This window comes from Lepisma saccharinum, chromosome 27 (assembly GCF_977018435.1).
Source record: "Lepisma saccharinum chromosome 27, izLepSacc3.1, whole genome shotgun sequence".
Lineage (NCBI taxonomy): Eukaryota > Metazoa > Arthropoda > Insecta > Zygentoma > Lepismatidae > Lepisma > Lepisma saccharinum.
The window spans coordinates 54,756,853-54,781,528 of NC_139255.1; the positions used below are offsets into that span (position 1 = coordinate 54,756,853).

The window sequence follows — 24,676 nt, forward strand, 5'->3', positions numbered from 1 at the left end:
TCTACGATTGACTTGATAGTGCAGCAAAAGGATTGTCGAATATGTACAGTGGGATCCATGAGTATTACCGTGCAAATTGTCCATGACTATTTTCATTAATTTTTCTCTCACATCCTGTGTTTTTTTTAAGCGATGGATTTTTATGTATGCTGGTGCAGAAGTTGTCAACAGCTTGTTTTCAGTTTTCCTTTAATTCTTGAGGCTCTTAAATTGGGTCAAATAAAGTGCACGAACACGGTGATGGACAATTTGCACGGTAATACTCATGGATCGCATTGTACAATGGCAAAATATGTCCATGGTTAACGGGTAAACCTTTAGGCAGAAGTTTTTCCTCTGTTTTCAAAGAAAACCTCTCTTCTTAAAAAGTGGAGCAACGCTAGTTAGAAACCTCTAAAAATGAACATGCATCTTCCTTTGACTCAATTTATGCCGTCTACCTTAGTTGTTCGCTCTCTCTTTTCTTCTCAGAGTTTGGAGTAAATATATTTTTTTACTCTTTTTTTTTTTTTTAATCTGCTACCGCTCTTTCAAGCTAAGAATGAAAACTGTTCCACATCTCTATTGTCTCTAGCCGCAGACTTTTTCCTGCCTGAAATGCTTGGAAGTACGTTGGAAGGTGTGACCTCCTTTTCTGATGTCACTTGCCACGTATGTCGGGCATTTTGAGAAACGGCTCGAGTAAAGTATGTGTGTGTCATGCGTCACATTGTCTTGCCTGCCTTGCCCTACGCTCTTCTAAAGCTATCGTGAAAGGAAACCTACTTGTATCAGTGGTGGAGTAACAACATTCTCTCGTGGGGTCGGATAACACATCTTTCAGGTCTCGCCTGCAAGACCCATTGATTGTTTATTGATTGTTCGCCTAATTTGAGGCATCGACAGACAACGATCGCCTAAATTTAGCCACCAAATAGTGACCGGATAATTTAGGCACCAATCGGGAGATCGGATAATTGTAGCCACCCAGCGGGGGGCGATCGGAAAACTTTAGCGAGCAAGTTGGGGCGATCGGATAACTTTAGCCAGCGAGTTGGGGAGTGGTCGGATAATTTTAATCGCAGAGTGGGCGATCGGATAATTTTAGCCACCGAGTGGTGCGGTCGGGTAATTTTAGCCACCGAGTGGGGCGGTCGGGTAATTTTAGCCACAGAGTGCGCGGTCGGGTAATTTTAGCCACCGAGTGGGGCGGTCGGGTAATTTTAGCCACCGAGTGGGGCGGTCGGGTAATTTTAGCCACCGAGTGGGGCGGTCGGGTAATTTTAGCCACCGAGTGGGGGCGGTCGGGTAATTTTAGCCACCGAGTGGGGGCGGTCGGGTAATTTTAGCCACCGAGTGGGGGCGGTCGGGTAATTTTAGCCACCGAGTGGGGCGGTCGGGTAATTTTAGCCACCGAGTGGGGCGGTCGGGTAATTTTAGACACCGAGTGGGGCGGTCGGGTAATTTTAGCCACCGAGTTGAGACGATCGATTTATTGTAGAGAGAACGGGATAATCACTATCATGTTCACCGAGAATTATTTTTAGTTTTAGATATCTGGAAGGGTGAACGCACGAGTCTGCCCATGATGTTGCATTTCAGTTTTCCTCTCTATAGGTTAACTGTAAGGGCGAGGAAATAAAATAGTGTGTTTTACACAGGACTCAGTTCAGGATCCTTGGTTTCGCAAATGCTACACTAACAGAAGTAATATCCAAACTGAAATTTAAATCTTCAAGGTTCACAAATGTATTGAAAAGCAAGTGTGGATTGTAGGCTGGCTGCTCTTGTTTTTATTAATAAATTACGGTTATTCATATTCACACTGTACTATTAATTAACATCTTTGATCATATATTAAGATAAATTAATTATGTCAGTGGCTTTGTGTAACTTTATCTAGACATCTGCTCCAGTATTAGACTTATTAATTTATGTATTTCTTTAGACAATAGTTTGTTTCAAAGCTTCCTAATCTCTAGTCTTAAACATGAATTCCCTCTTACGTAATATATGGATCAGAAACAACAATTGACATACTCGTACGATGAGGCGAATTAAATAAACATGAATGCGTAATTGTTTTCAGAGATATCCCCTGCTTTATTCACACTCGTGTCCGGTTTTATTCCTACTCGGCATGAATATGTTATCTGCTGTTACGTAATGTACACATGTGGGACGAAAGTTTCAATGTGGAAGTTGCATTAGATCTTCCAATGCCACGGAAGCGTGAATGCTCTTCTACACTAATCTCGTGCATTCACAGAATTAACGCAATTTTTCTTTAGTGTGACAGCCAGCAAACTTGTCACAAATCGACGCTAATGTAGTTATGACTTTTAGTGGTTTCCAAAATTTAATAAAAGAGCAATTTTCCAAAAGGAAACTTCTTTTTATTCGCTATTCGACATTTTAAAAGTTGAAACAAATATGTAATTCATTGTTCTGGCATGTTCTTTCAGTTCCACTTAGTCTGATCAATGTTCGATATCGAACAGAATGCAGAGGAAAATTAGTAAATTCTTTTTAACATTTAGATAGTATCATTCAAGTGTTATAGACAAGGATATTGATCAGAGGGGTCTCCTGAACGCATGCGTCAATTGTGGGAAAAAGGACAGCTTGCTCTGCGACGACATTAATGAGCATTTCTACATTCTAATTTCTTCATATGGGAGAAGTATTTATTTTACACGAGAGCGCTCAACTAAGATTATATTACATTTCTTGGATTTGAAGTGACGCATGCGTCAATTGTGGGAAAATAATTATTACTTCCTTTCACTTCAGATCCAAGAAATGTAATATAAGCTTAGTTGAGCGCGCTCGTGTAAAATAAATACTTCTCCTATATGAAGAAATTAGAATGTAGAAATGCTCATTAATGTCGTCGCAGAGCTGTCCTTTCTACCACAATTGACGCATGCGCAACATGCACCGCATGCGTTCAGGAGACGCCTCTGATATTGATGAAATTCCACCACTATGATAAGTTCTGAGGTTCTTCTTAAATAACCCATCCGTAAAAGTGGGTTCACATTATTGTGTAAATATAGCAGCAGCAAAGGTGTATTTACCAAAATCAGCTAGCTGTACGTTTTGTGTAGCTTCTTTCGTACAACTTGAGCGGCTATTACACATACTGACTTCATCTGCTTGTCCACAACGAGAACTTCATGGGGAAGCAGCTTGTGTGAGGGAGAGCTGAACTCTGCATCAACTTCCAGAGATAAAATCGTTTAATAATTGGTGAAGATGAAGTAAATTATGGGAAGTTGATTGCATGTAATACGATTTACATTTTTTTAATTTGATTTCATTGTTAACCTGCTAAAATGCAGCCCAGAGTGTGCTACGTGAGTGCCTTCAGCAAAGGTCGCCCCTTTTACCTCGGTTTACATTACACAAAGATCTGGCATCTTAAGGGTACAATTATCACTTCCCCACTTTGAAATTAAGTACTAATACCGAAAATCATTCATGAATGATAAAAAATTGCTGTCGTAATTATTTTCTCTGCTGGGAACAAATTTAGAAATGTAGTCCTTGGCAAACTATCAAGAATGGATTGGGGAATGATGTCCGATTGTTCTAAATCATTTTGGATGCGTCAGCACTTGGGCTATTTGTCCCATCAAATTATACGGGGCAAAGCTCCTTGCCATAATTAAATCAACACGCGTCTCTTGAAGACTAAAAAATCTATTTACCTAGATTAAAAGATGAGGCTGTAAATGGGCGTTCAGCACACACAAGGGCAAACAGGACAACACACAGCACTACAGCGGGTTACGGCATATTCACTGTAGGTCCAGCCGCCAGAGCCTCGTCGGTCTGGAACACTGCAGTTATTGGGGTGTACTATGTGGAGGTAAGGTTCACTCCTCAAAGAACATCCTGGGCCTGATGAAGTGAATAAGGAGTTTGGGAAACGCTACTCGTAAAAAGGAAATGGGACTGTTTGCAATATTATTTTTTCAACAAACAAGTTCTTTTTCAGTCTGAATCGGAAAGACAGTCTCTTTTTGGTTATTTTACACAACTGTGAAAATATAAAATGAAATCTATATTATATCTATCTATATATATAAAAATGGATGTATGTGTGTGTGTTTGTTCCGGCATAACTCTCGAACGCCTGGAGCGATTTCAACCAAACTTGGTACACGTATCACTTGCAATCTCGAAAGAAATACTGTGGGGGTAAGACACCCCTAGGGGTGGGGTGGGAAGGGAAGGGGGTGACATGTAAAAATTAATAGAAAACGACCGATATTAATGTGGAATCCATAGTTTTCGGGGTCGCTAAGATGAATAGTGACGCTCCCAATGCCGTTCAACTCCAAGTTCATTTTACACTATAGTTAGAATTCATTATTTTCCTCTCTAATAGAAGATTGGGATAAATAAATACCCGGGCAACGCCGGTCAATCAGCTAGTTAAATATACACTATCTACCAAAAAGTAATTGGGCACCTATGATGGTGGTTAATTTAGTATCTAATTTGAATCATTTAGTATCATTTAGTGGGACCGTTCGTGGCACAATGAACTCACAGGCACACTGTACAATACTAGACAATGAAATGCTCCCAACCTTGTGGCGTTTTTACGGAATGCACCCCTGTTACTTCCAGGATGACAATGTTAGGTGGCATGTTTCGGAGGCTACTATGCAGTGGTATGCCGACAACAATGTTCACCGATTGGTCTGGCCTGCACAGAGTCCTGATCTCAATCCCATAGAACGCCTTTGGGAGGCATTGGACTGGCGGGTGAGGTCTCGGGAGATGCGTCCAAATTCCATTGTCCAACTGGTGAGATCTTGCAAGAGGAATGTCCACGCATTCCAATGGACGTCCTCCACAAACTAGTCGAGAGCATGCCTGACAGAGTGGCTGCTGTTATAGCAGCAAGAGGTGTCTCCACGAGGTTCTAACAGGGTTCGCACCACCAGACAACCATTTTGTACACGTGCCCAATTACTTTTGGTAGATAGTGTACAATACGACCGTGCCATCCTTCGGTTACTTCATAAGACAAAAATTACCTTACCAAAGCCACTTCCGGTTTGCCATCGCCTCCTGCCACTTCCTGATGGCTTCAGGACACGGCGGGGTGATCCCCGGACGCATCAAGTCCAGCACCGTAACAGCCGGCGTCCAGTCGGCGAGAAGGGAGGCAAAAAAAAAAAAATTCCAGTCGCATTCCGAGCGAGAAAGCGCAAGCCACATGAAAGAAGGATGTCGTCCGTGAAGCGTTCCACGCCTGCAAGTACACATGTAGACAGAGCATCACGCACGTTCTGTTCCCGTCGGTGCGATAAATGACGAGGACTGGAAATTGTCGACCTCGCTGGCGGGCAGCGCATCGGCGCGAAATTCCATCATGGTTGCCACTTCGATCGCAAATTCTTGATTCCACGAACGGGACAGAAAATGGAATACCTCATGCATCAAGCACGTGGCCAACGAATACAACTAACTGGAAAGACTGTGCCAGGCAACAGTGGAGTGCCCAAGGGGGGTTGGTGATGGATATAACTACACCTCGAATTTTAGGTTTTTAACCTATTTTTCCCTTTGCAGGTAAATAAGAAATAACAAGTTATGTCAGCGTTTCATTAAAAAACGAAACAACTGACGAAATTTTATAGTGCCTAAAATAACCTATTTTGCTTGTTAGAAGCAATTTTATGTTTATGTGCCTAAATTAAACCTTTTTTTTGGGGGGGGGGTTATATTCTTTTTAGGGTTTACAGGATTTTTATATCTCGCAGAGGTATTTACTAGGTTTGGTGGCGAAATAATTCCATGCCTGGCGTGTTTGAAACATATTTTCTGTCGATTTCCATCCCTCCAAGTATATGATGTCTATCAAAGCTTTAAACAAAACAAAAATGTCTGCCGTCACTGTTTCCTGCAGACAGTGGCGGCGAAAGGGGACAGTTGCCCTATAGACTCTTAATGCTAAGCCATGCCCACTAAGATAAAGTAAACTGTCCTTGCCCCTCCTGCCTGCACAGTCCCAAGTGCAAACTTCTGATCTGTGTGGCCTTGCTCACTTTCGCGTCAGTTTGGTCCTTTTGACATTCACGCCTTGCGAAGTAATATTTCAGCATTCTAATTAGCACTACTGACTATGTTTCTGTTGAAAGATAATTTTCAGCACATAAAATGATCCTCACAGACAAAAGGTGGAGTTTGAGTGTGGATAACGCAAAAAGATTCATGGTGGTCACTAGGACCATGATAAAATTCAACTATAATTCCTTGTTTTCAAGGTGAACTTTCCAAAAATTCAAGGATACAAGCAGACGTTTTCTCTATTCCAACCTTATGTATTACCGACTCTCACCCTCCCTTCCACACAAAAATATTGACAATGTAAAGGGTTTGTATGATTCCAATGTACCAAAAAATTTACCTAATCAACTTCAAGATATATTATTTTGTAGTAATCTTCCGTCTGTCAGATAGATTGTTCTGTATAAGACACTAACAAAGTAAACGGATTGAGAAAATTTTGTTTCATTTTCTGTGTAGCTTCCTTTTTCATTCTCAAAAAAATGAATGAAATAAAATCTAAACTGAGAGAAACTTGCCTCAGGGCATTTATAAACATGTATAAATTTAATGGGATATGGATTAAAAAAAGTTGCAATTTTTCACGTCTACGGAGAAAAAAATGGAACAGAGAAAACATCCGCTTCTACCTTATTTCATGTCTTGCTAAAATTCATGAATAATTTCCGGTGCCAATAATTCATGTGTAATTCCCGGCATTCAAGGAATTCCAAGTGAGTAACCACCCTGATATTGTGCAGCAAATTATACATACGCAATTCATTTTTCATATCAACAAGTAACTTTTTCTAACAACGCAAGTGCAGTATTATAATAATTTGTAGATAATTTTAAAAATGATATAAAGAAATGAAAATTTGTTTAGAAAATTAATATTTGGTTATTACGGATCTTGTGAAATTTTGTTTTTAACGATTGTATTTGATCAGTAGAGACCGGATGTTTAGGCATTAAAAACATATAAAATAGGCAGGCAAATAAGCACTTATAATTTTCAAAATAGGCAGTAAAATAGGCATTAAAATACAAATAGGCAATAAAAAAAGGCAATGAAATTTAACTCAAAATAATGAAGATAGACATACAAAAAGAAATAAGTGTTTAAAAAATATAGAAACATACCTGTACATTCTTTACAGTTGCTTAAAATAAACCAGGAGCTCATCATTAGAGAGAGACAGCAGTCCAATATTGTACTTAATAAATCACTGCAAACGGGAGTCAAGTCAACCCAAAATTTTCCATTGTATAATGGCTACACACAATAGTCTGACAAATGAAATTGTTGGCTACTTCCAACCAGTACGCAAGTTATTTAAATATACACTTTATCACTGCACACAGGGTTATTTCAGTTAAAGAATTTACACTATATATTCCACACAGCAGTTTGAACTAAGAACCTGTTTAAATGCATTTCAATTTTGTACTGTACGGTTTGGCAGCCTCTGAATAAGAAGCACTAATTGTGGTTGCAACAAGGTATTTCTTCAGGTGATCAACCGACAAGTTATGTCTGCGATCGGACAACACATGGTTTAGAATTGAAAAACATCTTTCAACCTCCACAGATGTTACCGGAGCATACTTAAAGCACGCGAGAACATGTGGATCTAACTCAGTTTGTATATTTTCACCTTTCAGAACGTGTTGAATTGCCCTTAATTTGTCCAAGTCCTCATTAGCTGCAATAACTCGCTAACTGTTATTTTTAAATTTCTTGGGAGCATCGGAAACTAATCCTGGGAACAGGAAATTGTATGCACCGAGTTCAGTCATTCCCCAATTTTAAAGAAAATGCCTAAAATAGGCTATATCTGGCATTTATGAAATAATATAGGCAATATCGTATGAAATAGGCAAAATTAAATTGCCTTTAAATGAAGCTAATCCCTCCCCCCTGGCCTTCGCAACATTTGTTTTCATCATATCTCTAACAGGAAAGAATAGGCATTTTGCCTAACATCCGGTCTCTATTGATCAGTATTTTTCAGGAATTTTGTACCAAATTAAGTCTTTTTGCAACCTATTTCAGGATTTTTCGAGCCTAATTTAAGGTTTTTAGAACCTATTTTAGGAACCTTAAAGCACATTTTTAGAACCTAAAAATTCTAGGTCTAGTTTATAACACCCCCTTTGGCTCTGCATTCCTTAAAAAAGCGTCAAAGGCAAGAAAATATGACAAAATGAGGGTTGACTACTTAAAAAAGTATGCGTAGCCCCCTCCTTTCGAAAATCCTGGGCACGCCACTGCCAGTCAACTATATTGCTAATTTTTAAGAGCGAGTGTTTAACGACTAACTCACTCACTCTCTAGACTTCTTAAACCCTAAGGTTTATGGCTGCAGTAACACAAGCCTTCCATCTGTCCCTATCCTGGGTAAGATCAATTAAATCTTTTCCATTCTTACAGATTTCTTTAGATCCATCTCAACGTTATCCCTCTATCTTCGTCTTCGCCTATTGTATTCTTTATTTTCTTTTTAACAAGGAGATAAATTGATGATCTGGAATAGCGATGTTATAAGCAGGGAATTTCCCCAGGAATGAGGAATTTTAGAACCGAAAATTACAGGAAGAGAAGAAGGGAGACACCTCCAAAAATATGCAAGAAAGAAAAATTAAACGTCATCCACTAATGTACTACACAATTCCTTATTTCCGACTCTTCACATGTTTCGTTTTGTACACTTCTACTGGAATATAAGCGCCTGAAATATCGTACTTCGTTTCAAATCTAAACTCAGTTGATTATTCAAGAACTTTCAATTTACAGAGAAGGCTCAAGATAAAACAAATTCGTAAATCTAATCTAATACTTTCGGCAACAATGTCACATTTTATGCAATTGTTGCACTCATTTTGATCCCATTTCGAACCCCTCCGATTCATCTTTTCAGTAAAAATCTACGCCATTCTGCAACGTTCATCTCTCATTTGCATCACATTTTGGGTAGAGGAAATAAATTAGTACCACACTTTGCGCTACAGGTAAATATGTATATTTGTTGACAAACATCCCAATCAATCAAAGAGCTTCCTCCCATTCGACGTTATTTGGAACAAAGGCGAACTGGTTTGAAGGAGTCTGAAATAATTCTGAGAGACCATTGGAACACGAAGCGCTTTGTACCAAGTGAAAACACTGTAACGTCTGCCCACACATGCAAATTGGCGGCCACTACTTAAAATGCCCTCTCGAAAAGAATAATAAAGAGTGCTTCAGACATTAGCAATGTAAACACATCCCACTTATACAAGCAACCTGAGAAACCTCTTTTGTTCTGCAAACCCAGCAATAGCCTCTCCCTTATCTGGCAGTAATTTCCGCTTTAATGAAAAGACCTTCCTGTACGGCGGAGGAAGACGTTGCAATAAAACAGTACAGTGCATGCTAATTTCGCAGATACAATCTGTGCGCTCTACATTGTTCAAATGAGGAGGAAAAAGTGACAAGTATGTAAACGCCATCTGCATTCCCTTTGCTGCATCGCTGGCCAAAGACTAACAACTGGGACACCAGCTCGACTGGCTGAAACTAAATGGATTAATGAACAAGAATGTGCATAAGATTTGAAATGTCAACTATCCGATTGCATGACTTCTTTAACATGTGGCTTCAAGGAAACCATTGTTCTTTGGTGATTTGATCATAAAGTTATCAATTCAACTCAACAAAGTTTTATTGGACTTACAGCTTTACATTTGGCTGTTTATGCCCAGCATGCTCATAAAGTTATAGATTTTCTTATTGTTCAAGACGCGTCTATGAGTGGCAATGAAAAGTTGACGAGATTACGTCACCTCTGGAATCGCAAAAAGCGGATTTTCTTTTCAACCATCATGATATCACATGATAGGCCTACGCCAGATGTTATTCAATTAGTTACTTTACAAATGTTTGCTTACAGATGCAAAATAATGTTCATGTTCTGTACCGTACATCATTATGCTCAAATGTCTGAGAAGTATGGCGTCACATATTGGATGTCAATTGTTAGGAAATATTAATTGTACAATTACTTTCTATACATTATTTTACGTCGCTTAGGTTAATCACGACGTCGAGGATGAAGGATGAACTGTTGAAATTGACAATGGCACAAATACACATACTTTAACCAGGGTTCGAACCTGGGACCTATAGCTTCATAGCGCGTAACGCTGATAACTCCGCCACGGAGTGAAAATGTACGATTCGTCAAACTGGTCTAATCGCAATGCTGAGGATGAATGGTGATTACACGAAAATAAATAGATTCGCCTCGCAATTTCTATATATTGACGAGTTTGACCTAACTTCATGCATGCATCCGATTCATTTTGCGTGTTTCATGAATGCATTTGGGCGAACACACAATATTAGAAAAATATATCAAATGTTCGTCAATTCAAATGCAATTTAAAGTCTTTATCTCCCACCATTGGTGCATGATGTTGCTCGTACCGTCCTTCCCGTCGAGAAGTTATTTCAACTCGGCTTCGTATTGGACACAGTCGCCACACGCATGATCACTTGCTGCAAGGGATGGACATATAATATAATATTGCTCCTATTTTGCTTTCCTCAAACTTCTAATCGTCCCAACTGTATTTCTTCCATGTTGGGAGATAAGTAAGTGTTTTAACAAATGTTTTTAGGTTTTTGAGAAGAGGGGCCTCTTACAGCGTTTCCGAGGAAGTTTTTAGATTAACCTAGAATTCTGATGTGCTGTGTTTGTTCTGCACCTTTACCCTTTCTCAGAAGGCTCTTTACACCCCTTTTTTAACATTAAGGTAAGAGTTTTAGACAATGTTTTCCTCGTATACTTTGAAGGGTGCAAAATGACAGTAGAGTGGGATCCATGAGTATCACCGTGCAAATTGTCCATCCCCACGTTCGTGCACTTTATTTGATCCAATAAGAGCTTCAAGAATTAAAAGAAAACTGAAATCAAGCTGTTGACAACTTCTGCACCAGCATACATAAAAATCCATCGCTTAAAAACACATAGGATGTAAGATAAAGATTAATGAAAATAGTCATGGACAATTTGCACGGTAATACTCATGGATCCCTAAACTTTTAAGTAGCTCACTCACTCAAAACCAAATTGAAATATTATTTGTCGTTTGCTATTGGTTAATATAAATATAGTTCGGTTGCAATGCGATACAAACGCTATTCACGAAGACAAACTGTTCAGGAAGTACTTAAGGCTTCCCCATTAACTCTGTTGGTGTAAAATGTCCATGGGGGGAACTAAGACGGACGAAAACAGGTTCTCTATACGTAAATATCACACTGCAACAAAAAGAAAAGAAAGAAAAACATGCTCCTTCCAAGGCGATAACATCTACTAGAATTTCAGGCTCCTCACACGATTTTTGTAAACAAAAACGTCGTAATTGGACTCTCGAAGGAAATAACGGGTCTCTGTCTGTTGGGATCACGAATGTTGTTTTTGAAGATTGCTTTCAGAAAAACCGGCAGTGGTAATTTAATTGCAAGAAACCAATTTGTCTGAGTACAAGGGGAAAGATCTAGAAAGTCACTTTTTGTTTCAAAATCTCCCAGTTGTACAATCCTACTTAGAGCCAAAATTTAGGTCTTGCAAGACCAACACGTACCGTGCACACAAAATTCAAGCAACACAGGAAGTACAATCGTATTATTAACATGCTACAGCAGTAAGTACTACCTTTAAGTAGTGAAGAGCGTAATTATAATGCTCGCTTGGTGATTTTATTTGATTCGATAGAATTGGTAGCGAAAGAAAGAAATGACCGCACTTGGAATGGCAAAAGAAGCATGTTGACATATTAAGTTTATGTCGATTGACAGGTTCCGGCGATTGCAGGGTAGATTACATTTTAGGTGCGATTCACAACAATTAAGGGCTTACACGTAATGTCGCCCAATCGCGTTTCTTGAATATATCCACCTGCAGTTTTCAACAATTTTCCACTGCATACAAGGCTATGTACAGTTGGGTGCAAATGTATTACCAAGCAAATTGTCCATCATACTGTTTATTCTCTTTGCTTTACACAACGAAACAAAACACTAAACATGCCGCTGGCAACCTCTGCGAAAAAATTAATGAAAATATACATGGACAGTTTGCCGTGCAATTCGTGTGCATCCCATTGTACAACATTATGAGGTTCAGACAATCGCGCTGTATGAAAAAAAAAAAAAAAAAAAAAAAAAAAAAAAAAAAAAAAAAAAAAACAAGTGCATATTGTGGAACAAAAGTACACTTCAAAAGTGTATTCCTAAAAATACAACAGAGCATTAAAGAAAGAACACGTAGCGCTGGAAGGCAAATTAACAGTTGAAAGTGAGGGGTAAATATGGAAATTACCCTAGTGTACAGTGAGATGCATAAAAATTCTGGCAGTCCATCAAGGTTTACTTCGTACTTTTTTTACTTAATGGGATTCTGCTGATGTTCATTCAGGGTTTGACAATTGATTCGTTCCTTTGTTTCAGTTTTTGTGAATAAATTCAACTGGAAAATTTGCCTGGTAATATTCATGCATCCCACTCTACAATATGCAAAAAGTGTGCTATTATGTATGTTGAATGCACTCATTACAATTCGCAAGACGAAAATTTGCCTAAAGGGAGGTAGGTTATCTAGGTGTCCCCCTCCGATTTCCATGAAACTTGGCAGGTGTATAGAGGGGCCCAAAGGAAGAAATACGTGTTTTTGTGTTTCAGCTAAAAAAAAACTGTTTTGGCGGGCAAAGCCCCCCTCAAATGTCAAGATGAAGACAAATTGACGCGGGGATCTGACCCCTGTGTCCCACTCAGATTTCCATGAAACTTGGCAGGTGTATGGAGGGGCCCAAAGGAAGAAACACGTGTTTTTTTTGTTTCGGCTAGAAAACGGTTTTAAGGGGGCAACCCCCGTCAAATGTCAAGATGAGGACAAATTGAAGTGGGAATTGACCCCTGTGTCCCCCTCCGATTTCCATGAAACTTGGCAGGTGTATAGAGTGGCCCAAAGGAAGAAATACGTGTTTTTGTGTTTCAGCTAAAAAAAACTGTTTTGGCGGGCAAAGCCCCCCTCAAATGTCAAGATGAAGACAAATTGACGCGGGGATCTGACCCCTGTGTCCCACTTAGATTTCCATGAAACTTGGCAGGTGTATGGAGGGGCCCAAAGGAAGAAATACGTGTTTTTGGTGTTTCAGCTAAAAGACTGTTTTAGGGAGCAAACCCGCCCCCCCCCCCTCAAATGTCAAGGTGAGGAGAAATTGAAGTGGGGATCTGACCCCGAAACCATGTAAATATGGCATAGGAAGAAACAGGGGGCATAGGGCCCCTCTACACACCTGCCAAATTTCATGGAAATCGGAGGGGGACATAGGGGTCAGATTCCCACGTCAATTTGTCCTCATCTTGACATTTGAAGCGGATTTTGCCCCCTAAAACAGTTTTTTAGCCGAAACAAAAAAACACGTATTTCTTCCTTTGGGCCCCTCTATACACCTGCCAAGTTTCATGGAAATCGAAGGGGGACACAGGGGTCAAATGCCCATTTAAATTTTCCTCATTTTGACATTTGAGGGGAGTTTACCCCCTAAAACAGTTTTTTTAGCTGAAACAAAAAACACGTATTTCTTCCTTTGGGCCCCTCTATACACCTGCCAAGTTTCATGGAAATCGGAGGGAGACACTTAGGTACCCTCCCTTGTTAAGTACAATCCAAACAAGAGACGGTAAGGTATAAGCAGTATGCTGTTCTTTCCTTTTTTTGGTATTTTTTTACTTCACTATTTCTTGGGTTGCCCAGGGCAGGTGTCCTTGGACCTTTTTGTTGCTGTACTCTGCGCGACCTTGCAATGCTTGTTTTTGCCCACCACGCATCTAATGAGTTCTTAATGACTGCAGGAATCTCTAGCAAAGCGCCTGGCTCCATCTTTACCGGGTTTTAAAAGAAAAAAAAACAGTTTATGAACACCAAGACTCAAGCTATCCTGTTTTCTAAACGAACGTGAAAACAGGGCAATTGTGTTCGGCATATTGCAGTGTGGTAGACGTGGGGCGCGTTCGAAAATTATCGACGAAATTAATCTGGTCTTGTGAACTTGAGGTCGCTGCTGTCGCGTGTCGCAGTGTTTTGTTTATGGGAAGTTTGCGCAGAGCGAGAGAGTTGTAGGTAGTATTGCTCATTCTGATTACTTATAAAAGTTAATATAGGCACAAGGTTCATACACATTATTCTGTCCTACCAAATGGCAATTCATTTTCATTGAACCTTACGCCTATCTACATTTATAATGGTTACATTTAAGTCAATACAAGTTTCAAAGAGCGCTTTGCAAAATGAAGTAAATATTTGAACGTGCGTTCGCTACTGTTCAAAATAAATATGATCTCGCGTGAGAAATTATAGCTAAAAATTTATTTCTACTTTATTATTATTTACAACGGAAATGTTAAGAAACTTTGTCAATAGTCAGCTGTGGCCTGAGAGCCTAAATTCAATTTCGTTGCACTGACATCTGTTATTAGAGAACAATAGGGGGCACTGGGGGATAGAAATAAACGTGTAGTGGTGTTGAACTTCCAAGAAAGGAAGAAAGTTACAATTGAAACAAAAAAAAAGTACACCATTCAATTCTTTTTGATAGTGTTTGGTTTTGACGTCAATTTTAACGCAGATTGCGAGTCAACGGTCAGAGATTTCGAAGCAACACTTTCAAGTCGATGGGGGGGGGGGGGGGATGCCAAACAACGAACAAACATACAAGGGCACCGAACAGACTACGTTTAAGAGTTCTAAATACAGACGAAGCTCAAGGGGAAAACAGAGAAGTGATTGATAGCCGCCGCCTCTGCGCTTTACAAAGGAGTAATTAGTCCCTCCCCTAATTAATTGTAGACTTAGCAGCCATTAATGTCACGAACGAACATGGAGGCGCATCGTTCACGCAGGAACCGAGCGAAGCACGCCCCCCCTGCAGCCCTCAAGAGCATGGGACTGAATCTTGAGAAAGCTTACACAGACGGGAAGGAATATATTACTGAACTTTCAAAGCTCTTAAATGCGCTTCTTGTAAAGAGAACTGTAAACGAGAATAAAATGTGTTTGTGTGGGGGAGGGTTTTTTGTGGATCTTTGTTCAAAAGGCAAATCAGTCATTTTGATAAATTGTCGGAACGAGATATTATCTCAAATTATCTTCAGAATAATGCACCGTATTTCTTCGAAACTAAGGCGCACCTTAAAGCTTTTGCGCTTTGGGTTCAAGTACATAATGTGTGTAAAAGTACCACTCTATTAGTTTATTGTAGTGTAATGTGCTGTTATTGTTGACATTGTAAATGTAAATGCTCATGGAAATGGTAGTATTGTGAACAGCAAATGTAACAATACTGTAAATGTAATAGTACGGTATTGCTCTAATACCTGTGTTACCGTTATGTACAGTGGGATCCAAGAGTATTACCGTGCAAATTGTCCATGACTATTTTTTTTAAAAAAAATCTTCCATCCTGTGTGTTTTTAAGCTATGGATTTTTATTTGTGCTGGTGCAGAAGTTGTCAACAGGTTGTTTTGAGTTTTTCTTTTAATTCTTGGAAGCTCTGATTGGGTCAAATAAAGTGCACGAACATGGTGATGGACAATTTTCACGGTAATACTCATGGATCCCACTGCACATGTATGCACAAGAACAAGATATTTACTGTCTTATTTATATTTTGGCACCTATTGTTTTGATACTTACTGCATGAAACACAGGCGAGCTACACGAACGCATGTATCACTTTAAACTATATACAATGAAAAAGCACATGTCGTGCTAATTAACAATTGAATTTACAGATCCATCATCGTGCGTGTAGACGGCGCGCGTGCGTAACGCAAGAATATCAACTCCGACAAGTATATCGAAGAAGAAAAACCTAAACTTTCTAACATCAGCCACGATATACTGGGATCACCGACCGTCATCACAATGGCAATTGTTTACAGTCGTGTGTGTGGAGAATGCTTCACGGTGACCCCGAGGCAAAGGGTGGTGTCGATTTGAGCCACAGATTCCTTCAGGAAATATCCCCATAGTTCCCGACTTTCTTACCATAGTAGGTAGTAAGAACAGAAGCGTCTCGTGAACGCATGCGGTGCATGCTGCGCATGCGTCAGTTGTGGGAAAAAGGACAGCTTGCTCTACGACGACATTCATGAGCATTTCTACATTCTAATGTCTTCATATAGGAGAAGAATTTATTTTACACGAGAGCTCTGAGTAAGAAGTAAGATGAGGAGCATGGCGAAATTGGCGAATTTCTGACGAAATCGTATCTTGAATGTTTATTCTATAAATATATCTTCATTACTTAATGAACACTGGAGAAATGACACAAGGGCGTAAATTTCTTCAGTGTTCAAAGTATACACTTTAAACGGAAGATATGCAATGCACAGAAAAAAAGATTTGTTCGGAATAACCCAAAAGATGTTTCTCGTACCCAAATATTCGTTTAAATGTGAGACAAACATGTGATTTTTCACCAGAAATAACTTTTTCTAGTAATCGTGCTTAGAGTAACCAAAAAATGTAGTCAATTACCAAATTTAGTAAAGCTTTACGAAAAAGTTTAACCAAAGGTGTTTGTGTATACCTTAGAACATGTAGCATGACTTTCGTGTATGTCGTTTCTAACATCTAATTCAGCGACATTTGTAATTTTTGCTTCGCTATGGTACTATGCATCGCCAAGAGTTCCATTGGTTGTCCATTGCGTCATGCCTATTCTAACCAATACGCTCTGAATTTAGCGACGCCATTGACAGCGCATGAAACTATTTCCGGGTCGTACTGTGAAGAGGATGACATTTGAGCATCACCTGAAAACAGCCACGACTCAAAAGTCACAAAAGTACTCACTTGAACAAGTTCTCGGCCCCCGCTCGCAGCCGCAGCTCTTTGTTGATCTCCTGGTTGAGCTTCGACCGTTTGTTCTGGAGTTTCCCGCGGCATGTCGCTATTCGCGGATCAGAACCCTGGAATAGAAAGAGACCAACATTCAATAACCAATTGTTACAATTATAGCACACGTACAATCATTGCTTCACAAATCATGTCAAGTTTATTTTAAAAGAGCCACAGAATATAAACCCGACAATAAGTCACAGAATATAAACCTCTCGTTCGAATCTGGCCTCGCTTCCTAGAACATTTAGCCATCTTTAATCCTGACCTACCTCAAAACATGTACAGTGGGATCCATGAGTATTACCGTGCAAATTGTCCATCACCATGTTCGTGCACTTTATTTGACCCAATAAGAGCTTCAACAATGAAAAGAAATCTCAAAACAAGCTGTTAACAACTTCTGCACCAGCATACATAAAAATCCATCGCTTAAAAACACACAGGGTGTAAGAAAAAAATAATGAAAAAAGTCATGGACAATTTGCAGGGTAATACTCATGGATCCCACTGTACAGCCAACGGCAAAGATAATACTAGGTAAATTGTCCGTCCTAATTTTCATTACTTTTTATTCCCCATTCCTGTCTTGTTTTAAGGAATGGAATTCTGTTGATGCAAAGCAGATATTGTCCTCATTGACGTTTTTATTTAAATTCATGATCATCACATTGTGGAAAACAGAACGAATGAAAATTATGGTGGACAATTAGCCTACTATATCTTTTGCCTGGGGGTGTAGCATGAATTTCGTGTCTGTCGTCTATAACATCCAAGACGAGAAGAAGCCCTATCTCCAACTGTATTGCAGTGGGCGAGCTATCTAATTCATTGCCAGAATGTTCAATGTTGAAGATCAAATGGATAGCAGAGTAACAATAGAAGATTAGACATGCACATAGCAAGATAAGATGTAGACAGTATTCCGGGACGGAAAAGTATAGAAGAGAAACATCACATCGACAGAACCAGGATGGGGTACGCGACTTCCCATAAATGACAATTTCAACGCCAGATCTTCAATCACCCCAGCATAGGGACGACAAACTCCCCCCCCCCCCCCAGACGGAGTAAATTCAGGGTTGTCTGTCTTACAAAGCCTTTGGGGGGAGAGAAACTCACCCGAGAACGATATGAAGCAAATCGTTCCAATAAGATTTGGCAGGAGATGTGAATTTACATCTCTACACTGGGAGGAACCAGGCAACATCGACGTCTATACAGTGTTTCAAAGGCAACAGATCCCATTGCGGTAGCAATTGCAGAGACGATTCCACACAGGTAAAACAGCGTCAGCGAAAAATCGGGCGAAACCAGGCTGGCTCGCAGGAGCGTATAGTCTAGAGAATAAAATTCAGGAGAAAAATCGATCAGAAATTGTAAATATTATTATTCGTATCTGTGAGATGATGCTGATTCTGGAGTTGGCAACCTGATTTCCTATGAGTTGGCAACCTGATCTCCTGTGGGTTGGCAACCTGATCTCCTGTGGGTTGGCAACCTGATCTCCTGTGGGTTGGCAACCTGATCTCCTGTGGGTTGGCAACCTGATGTCTTGTGGGTTGGCAACCTGATCTCTTGTGGGTTGGCAACCTGATCTCTTGTGGGTTGGTAAATTTATTTCTATGCATAGCCTAGGACCACGTGACATAGTGATATAGCCGTGATATTGGACTCAAGTTTACGCCACTGCTGGCTCGGTATGCCAGAAACCCGGGTTTCGAGTCCTTGTCGAGCCTGCAATTTTCGCTGAAATTTCTACAAAATCGTTTCAAATGTGAAATTTGTGCAGAGAAATGAATACATCAGCGACAGGAACAAATGGAGAATTGCAACATAAGAACGTGATATCAACAAGTTCCACAGGAAATAACGAACTGGGAAGAAAGAGAGATGGAAATACGTAGTGAGAAAAACCAGTCCCGCAGCCTCCTCCTGTAAGCGAGCGAGAAACAAAGATAAGAGTGAGCAGGACAATTATGGGAGAAAGGGGGGAGGGGGTTGAAAAAAATTCGAATGGCAAAAAGACCTTGAGCAAACCAACCTCACGTTTGAAAACTCGATTGATTGATTTGGCTTATTTTCCTTCGCTTTTCTGCCAGTTTTAGACAATCGCGAGGATGAGGATGAGCAATGTCATGATGAAACGGATGAAAGTGCGCAAATAACACCAATGCCCAGGCCGGAATTCGAACTTGGTACCCTTGATGACGTAGCGCGCCGGGCTAACCTATCCACAACGGAGGTCAGCTTATGCACTACGCTTCCTCATTCGCGACGCAAGACAGCCCTCACCGTGATAACACTCGCGCAACTCACGTAGAAGGAAAGAAGCGTGCTTTACAGTTTTAGGTGCTTCTGAGAATTAATAAGCACCCTCGAGTCCACAACGAAGTCCTTGTAAACGATGCGCGGGAGAAAGTCGCACGTACCACTCGAAAGGGTACGAAGCAGTGAGAAAATGCGGAGTCACTCTCTCGCATGGCGATTCGTCCACGACCACGCGCGTCTGATCCGAATTGTTTAATCCTACGAAATATCTCTACAGGTGGATTCCCAGTTGAAAAGCAACGTTTGTTCGTTCATCGCCGTTTTTCTAATTTTCACCTATTTTTCGTTGCCTTTCTGCACAACTTACTAGGTTGCACTCAGATCTGGTTGGCGTCGTACCCTCATGTGGTTGGGCGTGAGGCTGACAACGAAGTACACTCACGCTATGGACGTATTTATGGGGGTCCAGATAGTCTGGACCCCCCGAAAGATTTATCACGTACTAAAATTAAATAATGAAAAATATATTATTTTAACCTTTGTTGTATAATGTCCTCTGAACGTATTGGAAGACAAGGATTATATTGGGATCATACGGTTTTGAAGGACAGGAATGACGTATTTAGGGGGGTCCAGGGATGCGGACTCTTCCCCCCCCCCCAAGACTTACGAAGTACTAAAATTAAGTAATGAAAATATTAGCATTTGTTGCATAATCAATGGTTATTAATTTCCTCTGAACTTTTTACAAGGCAAGGATTATATTGGGATCATACGGCTTTGAATGAAATTACAAAGAAGATTTATGTACACTACTACTCAATATGCATAAAATATTAATCAGAAACTTACTTTTCTCCAACTACATGTAACATAATTTTTGTTATTCCATAAATATTAAATTATTCATCTATTTGACATTAATTCATTGCCAGGGCACTTGTTTTTATGTAAATTATTCCGATCTTAACTACAGGTAAGCTACGTAATGAATATACGCTGTTATATCTCTATTGTTATACAGCCTTTTTACCTATTCGTGTAATAATAATATAATAATTGATGTATTGTAATTAGTATTAACTTTATTTAATATAATTATTCTAATTTGAACATTATTATTATAATTATTATTATTATTCCTGAGACACTTGCTTCGGACCCCCCCCCTTCCGAAACATATTTCTAGATACGTGCCTGACTCAAGCAGAAGTGGTTTGGAGTTTAAAAGGGGGGGGGGGTTGAAACAGGCACTGACACCTTACGGTTAGGCCACCCACAGTACGCGATGGATTGGCGGGATGTATACTAGACAAGTGGTTCAGCTGGCTATTGGCAATAGATGAATCATCAGACCAACGTTGCGGAATGGTTAGCACAGCGCGCTACGACACCAGGGCAGGGTCTCCGGGTACGAATCCCGGTCTGGACATGTGTGTTGCTTGTGAGTGTCCCTTCATCAGTTTCATCATATCATCACCCCATCTTCGTCTTCACGATTAGGCAGAAAAGTGACTTAAAATAACCTAAACCAATCAATCGAAATATTCTCATGTTTACTTCCGCTGCTGAAAAAGTTTCATCGCAATCAATTACTTAAGTTGCAATGCTGCAAAAACAAAATCAATTCGCCTCAACACTTCTGGACTGGGAAGGTACACAGCATGAAATATTCAGCTAGAGTTCCCTGGTAGAGAACTTCGGAGTGGTCGACTCGCGATTTCTCCAGCCGAGGTTGAGGTATGGTGTTACTTTCCGAGCGTGTTTCTCCATCAATTTCATCAAATCATCCTCGTCGCCGTAAGTGAGAGTAAGAGAAAAATTTTGTCACAAGAGACATTTCATCAAATTGAAAGTTTGCTTTAAGTCCACTTTATGAACAGGCAGGTTCATCGGGACTGGACCTACCACCGTGCAACCTCCGCGGGTATCGAACCCGGGACCTCTTGATTACAAGGCGACGACGTTACCACTATGCCAACGGGAGTCTGTATTTTGGCGAATGAAATCTGGCTGTTTCCTCCCATGGTAAAAAAAAACGTTGGAGGCACATAGAGGGGTGGAAATAAGGCCTCACACATTCACAACCTGTCAATTTTTGGACGTGCCGTGGCGAGTATCACGCTCAGCCTTTACCCCAGCTATCCATTTATTAGAGCCGCTTGATGTTGTTCCGACCTCATATCACCCACCCATGGAATCGAACTCTAGTCTCCCGTGCGGCAGTCGGACGCCCTACCAATGGACCGCCACGGTTCAACGGGAGAGTAGACCTCACAGCAGGCGCATTATATTTGGGATGCGGAGAGTAAGTTCGTTTTGACGTAATATTCCAGGAATCTCCTGAAGTGGATTCTGATTTAGCCCCTTCAGTCACTTCAATTGGACCGGAAGTTGCCTTTATCGGCTCTGTACTACCTCAGCGATATTCCCAACTGGGAAATTTACCAGAATGTGAAATTGTGGGGCCAGAATTTACTGGAAAGGGGAGAATATCTCAAATGTTCTTATCTTTCAATTTGCTATTTTCTTGAATTTTATCATACTAATCGCCACTTGAGTGTTGTGAAACTTTTATTACCTCGAAGAGGAGGTCCGTGCAGTGTACGTTCATCAAAATACCTAGATTAAGACGTAATCAACTATGAATTTGATGTTTTGAGATGAGATCTCTCGTAGTCGTAGCTTAATTCTCAGCTCTCCCGTCTTTGGTGCAAACAGTCCTGGGTTCGATCTCAAGCGGGCTCCGGTATCGGAAGCCAGAACACAGGCTGCTTGATACTACCAAACGGATACTTTTTAAAAAAAATATTTTTAAAGTCTATTTCGTCGCACATAAATTCCATTGTAATTCTCTAATATGGAAGTTTAAGGTTGGAAAGGGAAACATTTGACATGTTCTGGAAATTTCAATCTAGAACATATGTATTTACTGGCCTCCTCAAAGTTCACTGGAGCATTTGCTTTCGGATCACCCTTTCCCTCGATAATTGAGAGTTCGTTTGTTTCGACTTTCTTCCCTTAGGGGCGGAGGCTTTACCTCTCCCTGGAACAGCTCGGTGAGGTTTATGAACCGTGCACTCATTCCGCGATCGTTGGAGCGAGCGCCATCTTTCCTTGACGACGAGCAGCTCGTAAAGATGACGCGATTCCTTCCATTTTCCTGCAACGAAGATCCACCAGAGGAAAATGCGACGCCATTTCGCGGTTCCTATCTCGACCGCCGATCGGTCACTCCTCAGTGCCCCGAGCGACCATCGACAGAGAGAACGCATGCCCAAAGCCCTGCCCGTGCATGTTCCATATGGCACACGCATTGCTCGCGTCGATGCGTAGGAATGTAGACCGCTGACACGGTTGCCAACACCTAAATAAGCGCCGCGTTTATTCCCCTCAAGGACAAAGGTTTCGGAAATGTACAGTCAGAGACATAAAGGTGGAGTTTGCATCAATCGTTCGACCTTACAAATTGACAACCCGCAGTACACAACGGTTTGGCAAGTAGCATAACGTGTTAGGATATGCGTTAATGGAGACGACAAAACTATCCCTTTGTTTTCTTGTTTAATCCTGGTATACAGGGTGCGAAATTTCATAATCTACAAACCCCCTCCCGCACAAATTATACGATATACATATTTATAATGGTATTAAAAGTAAAAATAAATTACTAAATTAGTAATTAAAATAGTATTATTGTTAATTACACACAGAGAAATAAATTTGTTATTTTTATGTATATCAGATATTATAATGTAGCAACCTTTACTAACTGGTTAACGATATTAATAAATTATGAAATACAGGGTGTCCCACGAACGTCGCAACTGGGAATTAACAGTGGCGTTACTTTGTAACCGAAACCTGTACATACATAAGTAGGTAAGTAACACTTTTTTCACCATAATTTTCATTTTCTTTTTTTCCTGTTTCCAGTATTTCCATGTCATAGACCATCACTAAACACACCTTTTGTTGCCTTCACACATCAACAGTGTTGCCACTGTACCTCATAATATTTTTAAAACACCCATTTGGACCGGTACGCCTTTACGAGGCATTTCAGGATTGGCTATACGCGAAAACGATCGGTTTTCTTCTCTGAACTATAGATGGCGAAATAGTCCACGTACCCAAGGTGGAAATTGACGTCCAAATTTCCGTACGAATGTCTGACATGCAATTTTCCATGCTTTGTGGAAAAATAAATGTACACTTTCACTTACATTTGGCAACACTGCATGAACAACACTGCACCCCGTTTGTTGTTTCTATGTTTAAAAATATCTACTTCGACAGGGCTAACATTTGGTGTACGACTTATGTATGTACAGGTTTCGGTTACAAAATAACGCCACTCTTAATTCCCAGTTGCGCCGTTCGTGGGACACCCTGTAGTTGAAGTGGTTTTATTTACTTTTTGCTTTATGTTAATATAAATCAATTAGATTTCATATTTATTATTGTCTTGCATTCTTTATTTACTTTTATCGTGCGTATTGATGTAGATGAGTTAATGATCTCTTGAGAGAGAAAAAGCATTCAACACTCAGAACTACACTAATTTGTGTATGTTTTCGATATTATTCTTAGTACAGTATATTTTAAATGGAAAGTAATTGCTTATCTTTTGTTTGTTGTAACAAAAACTCTTACGCCCGGGAATTTTTTGTTTTGATTTTTTAAGTCAAGGTTGTTGATGGGGGAACCCCCCCCCCGTCCCCGCAGAATTTCGCACCCTGCTGGTATATCACGAAGCAGTAGTAAAACGTAGTGGAGTAATTTGAGCAGGGATGGTCCAGGGACGACAGTATGATTGTCACATGTCAAGTCTCGAAATAATATATCCCACAAATGCTAAGACGATAAACAAGCTAAAATCTACGTTTACGATATTAAGGCCCTGTTACACGGAACTGGATTTCCAGTTGGAATGCTAGTTGGCGCTGGACTGGCTACCTGCCCGGCTGCTTGACTGGTTTTGACTAGGCAATGTTCTAATTGCAACTGGCTGCCCTCTGCTGGATTTTGTAGAACAGCCAATCAGAGCGAAGTTTGGTCATATCAAGATATTCTGCGAGTTTGGAAAGAGAGTTTGTCTGTGGCTTTCCGAGTGATGTTTGTTTTTGTTCGCTGCTCGATGAAAGAAAAGAAGAGATAATGTGCATTCGGATTCATTAATATTTAGGAATTTATCCAAGGCGATGAGATTTGTACATGACAAATGTGATAGCCGATAATAAATATCCTTACTATTACCAGTGTATTGAATGTTTGACATATTTAGTTTAACAAAATATTATTACGAATTATTATTAATATGCATACAGAGTTCATTAAAAAGCTTGTTGAGGACAATACTTTATTTTGAGCCAATTTCTGGTCCATATAAATTTTAATTATT

At 40.2% G+C, this 24,676-nt stretch overlaps 1 protein-coding gene across 5 annotated transcripts in view; it reads right to left on the bottom strand.

Annotated features, from left to right (window-relative positions):
* Nucleotides 1-24,676, bottom strand: part of Rhp (GTP-Rho-binding protein rhophilin) — a 352,979-nt gene that overhangs the window by 61,122 nt on the left and 267,181 nt on the right. For all 5 annotated transcript variants that reach the window (XM_083112919.1, XM_083112922.1, XM_083112920.1 and 2 more), the window contains exon 2: nucleotides 16,957-17,072. In XM_083112919.1, the coding sequence (XP_082969045.1) occupies nucleotides 16,957-17,072 (116 nt within the window). The remainder of the gene's footprint in view (nucleotides 1-16,956; nucleotides 17,073-24,676) is intronic.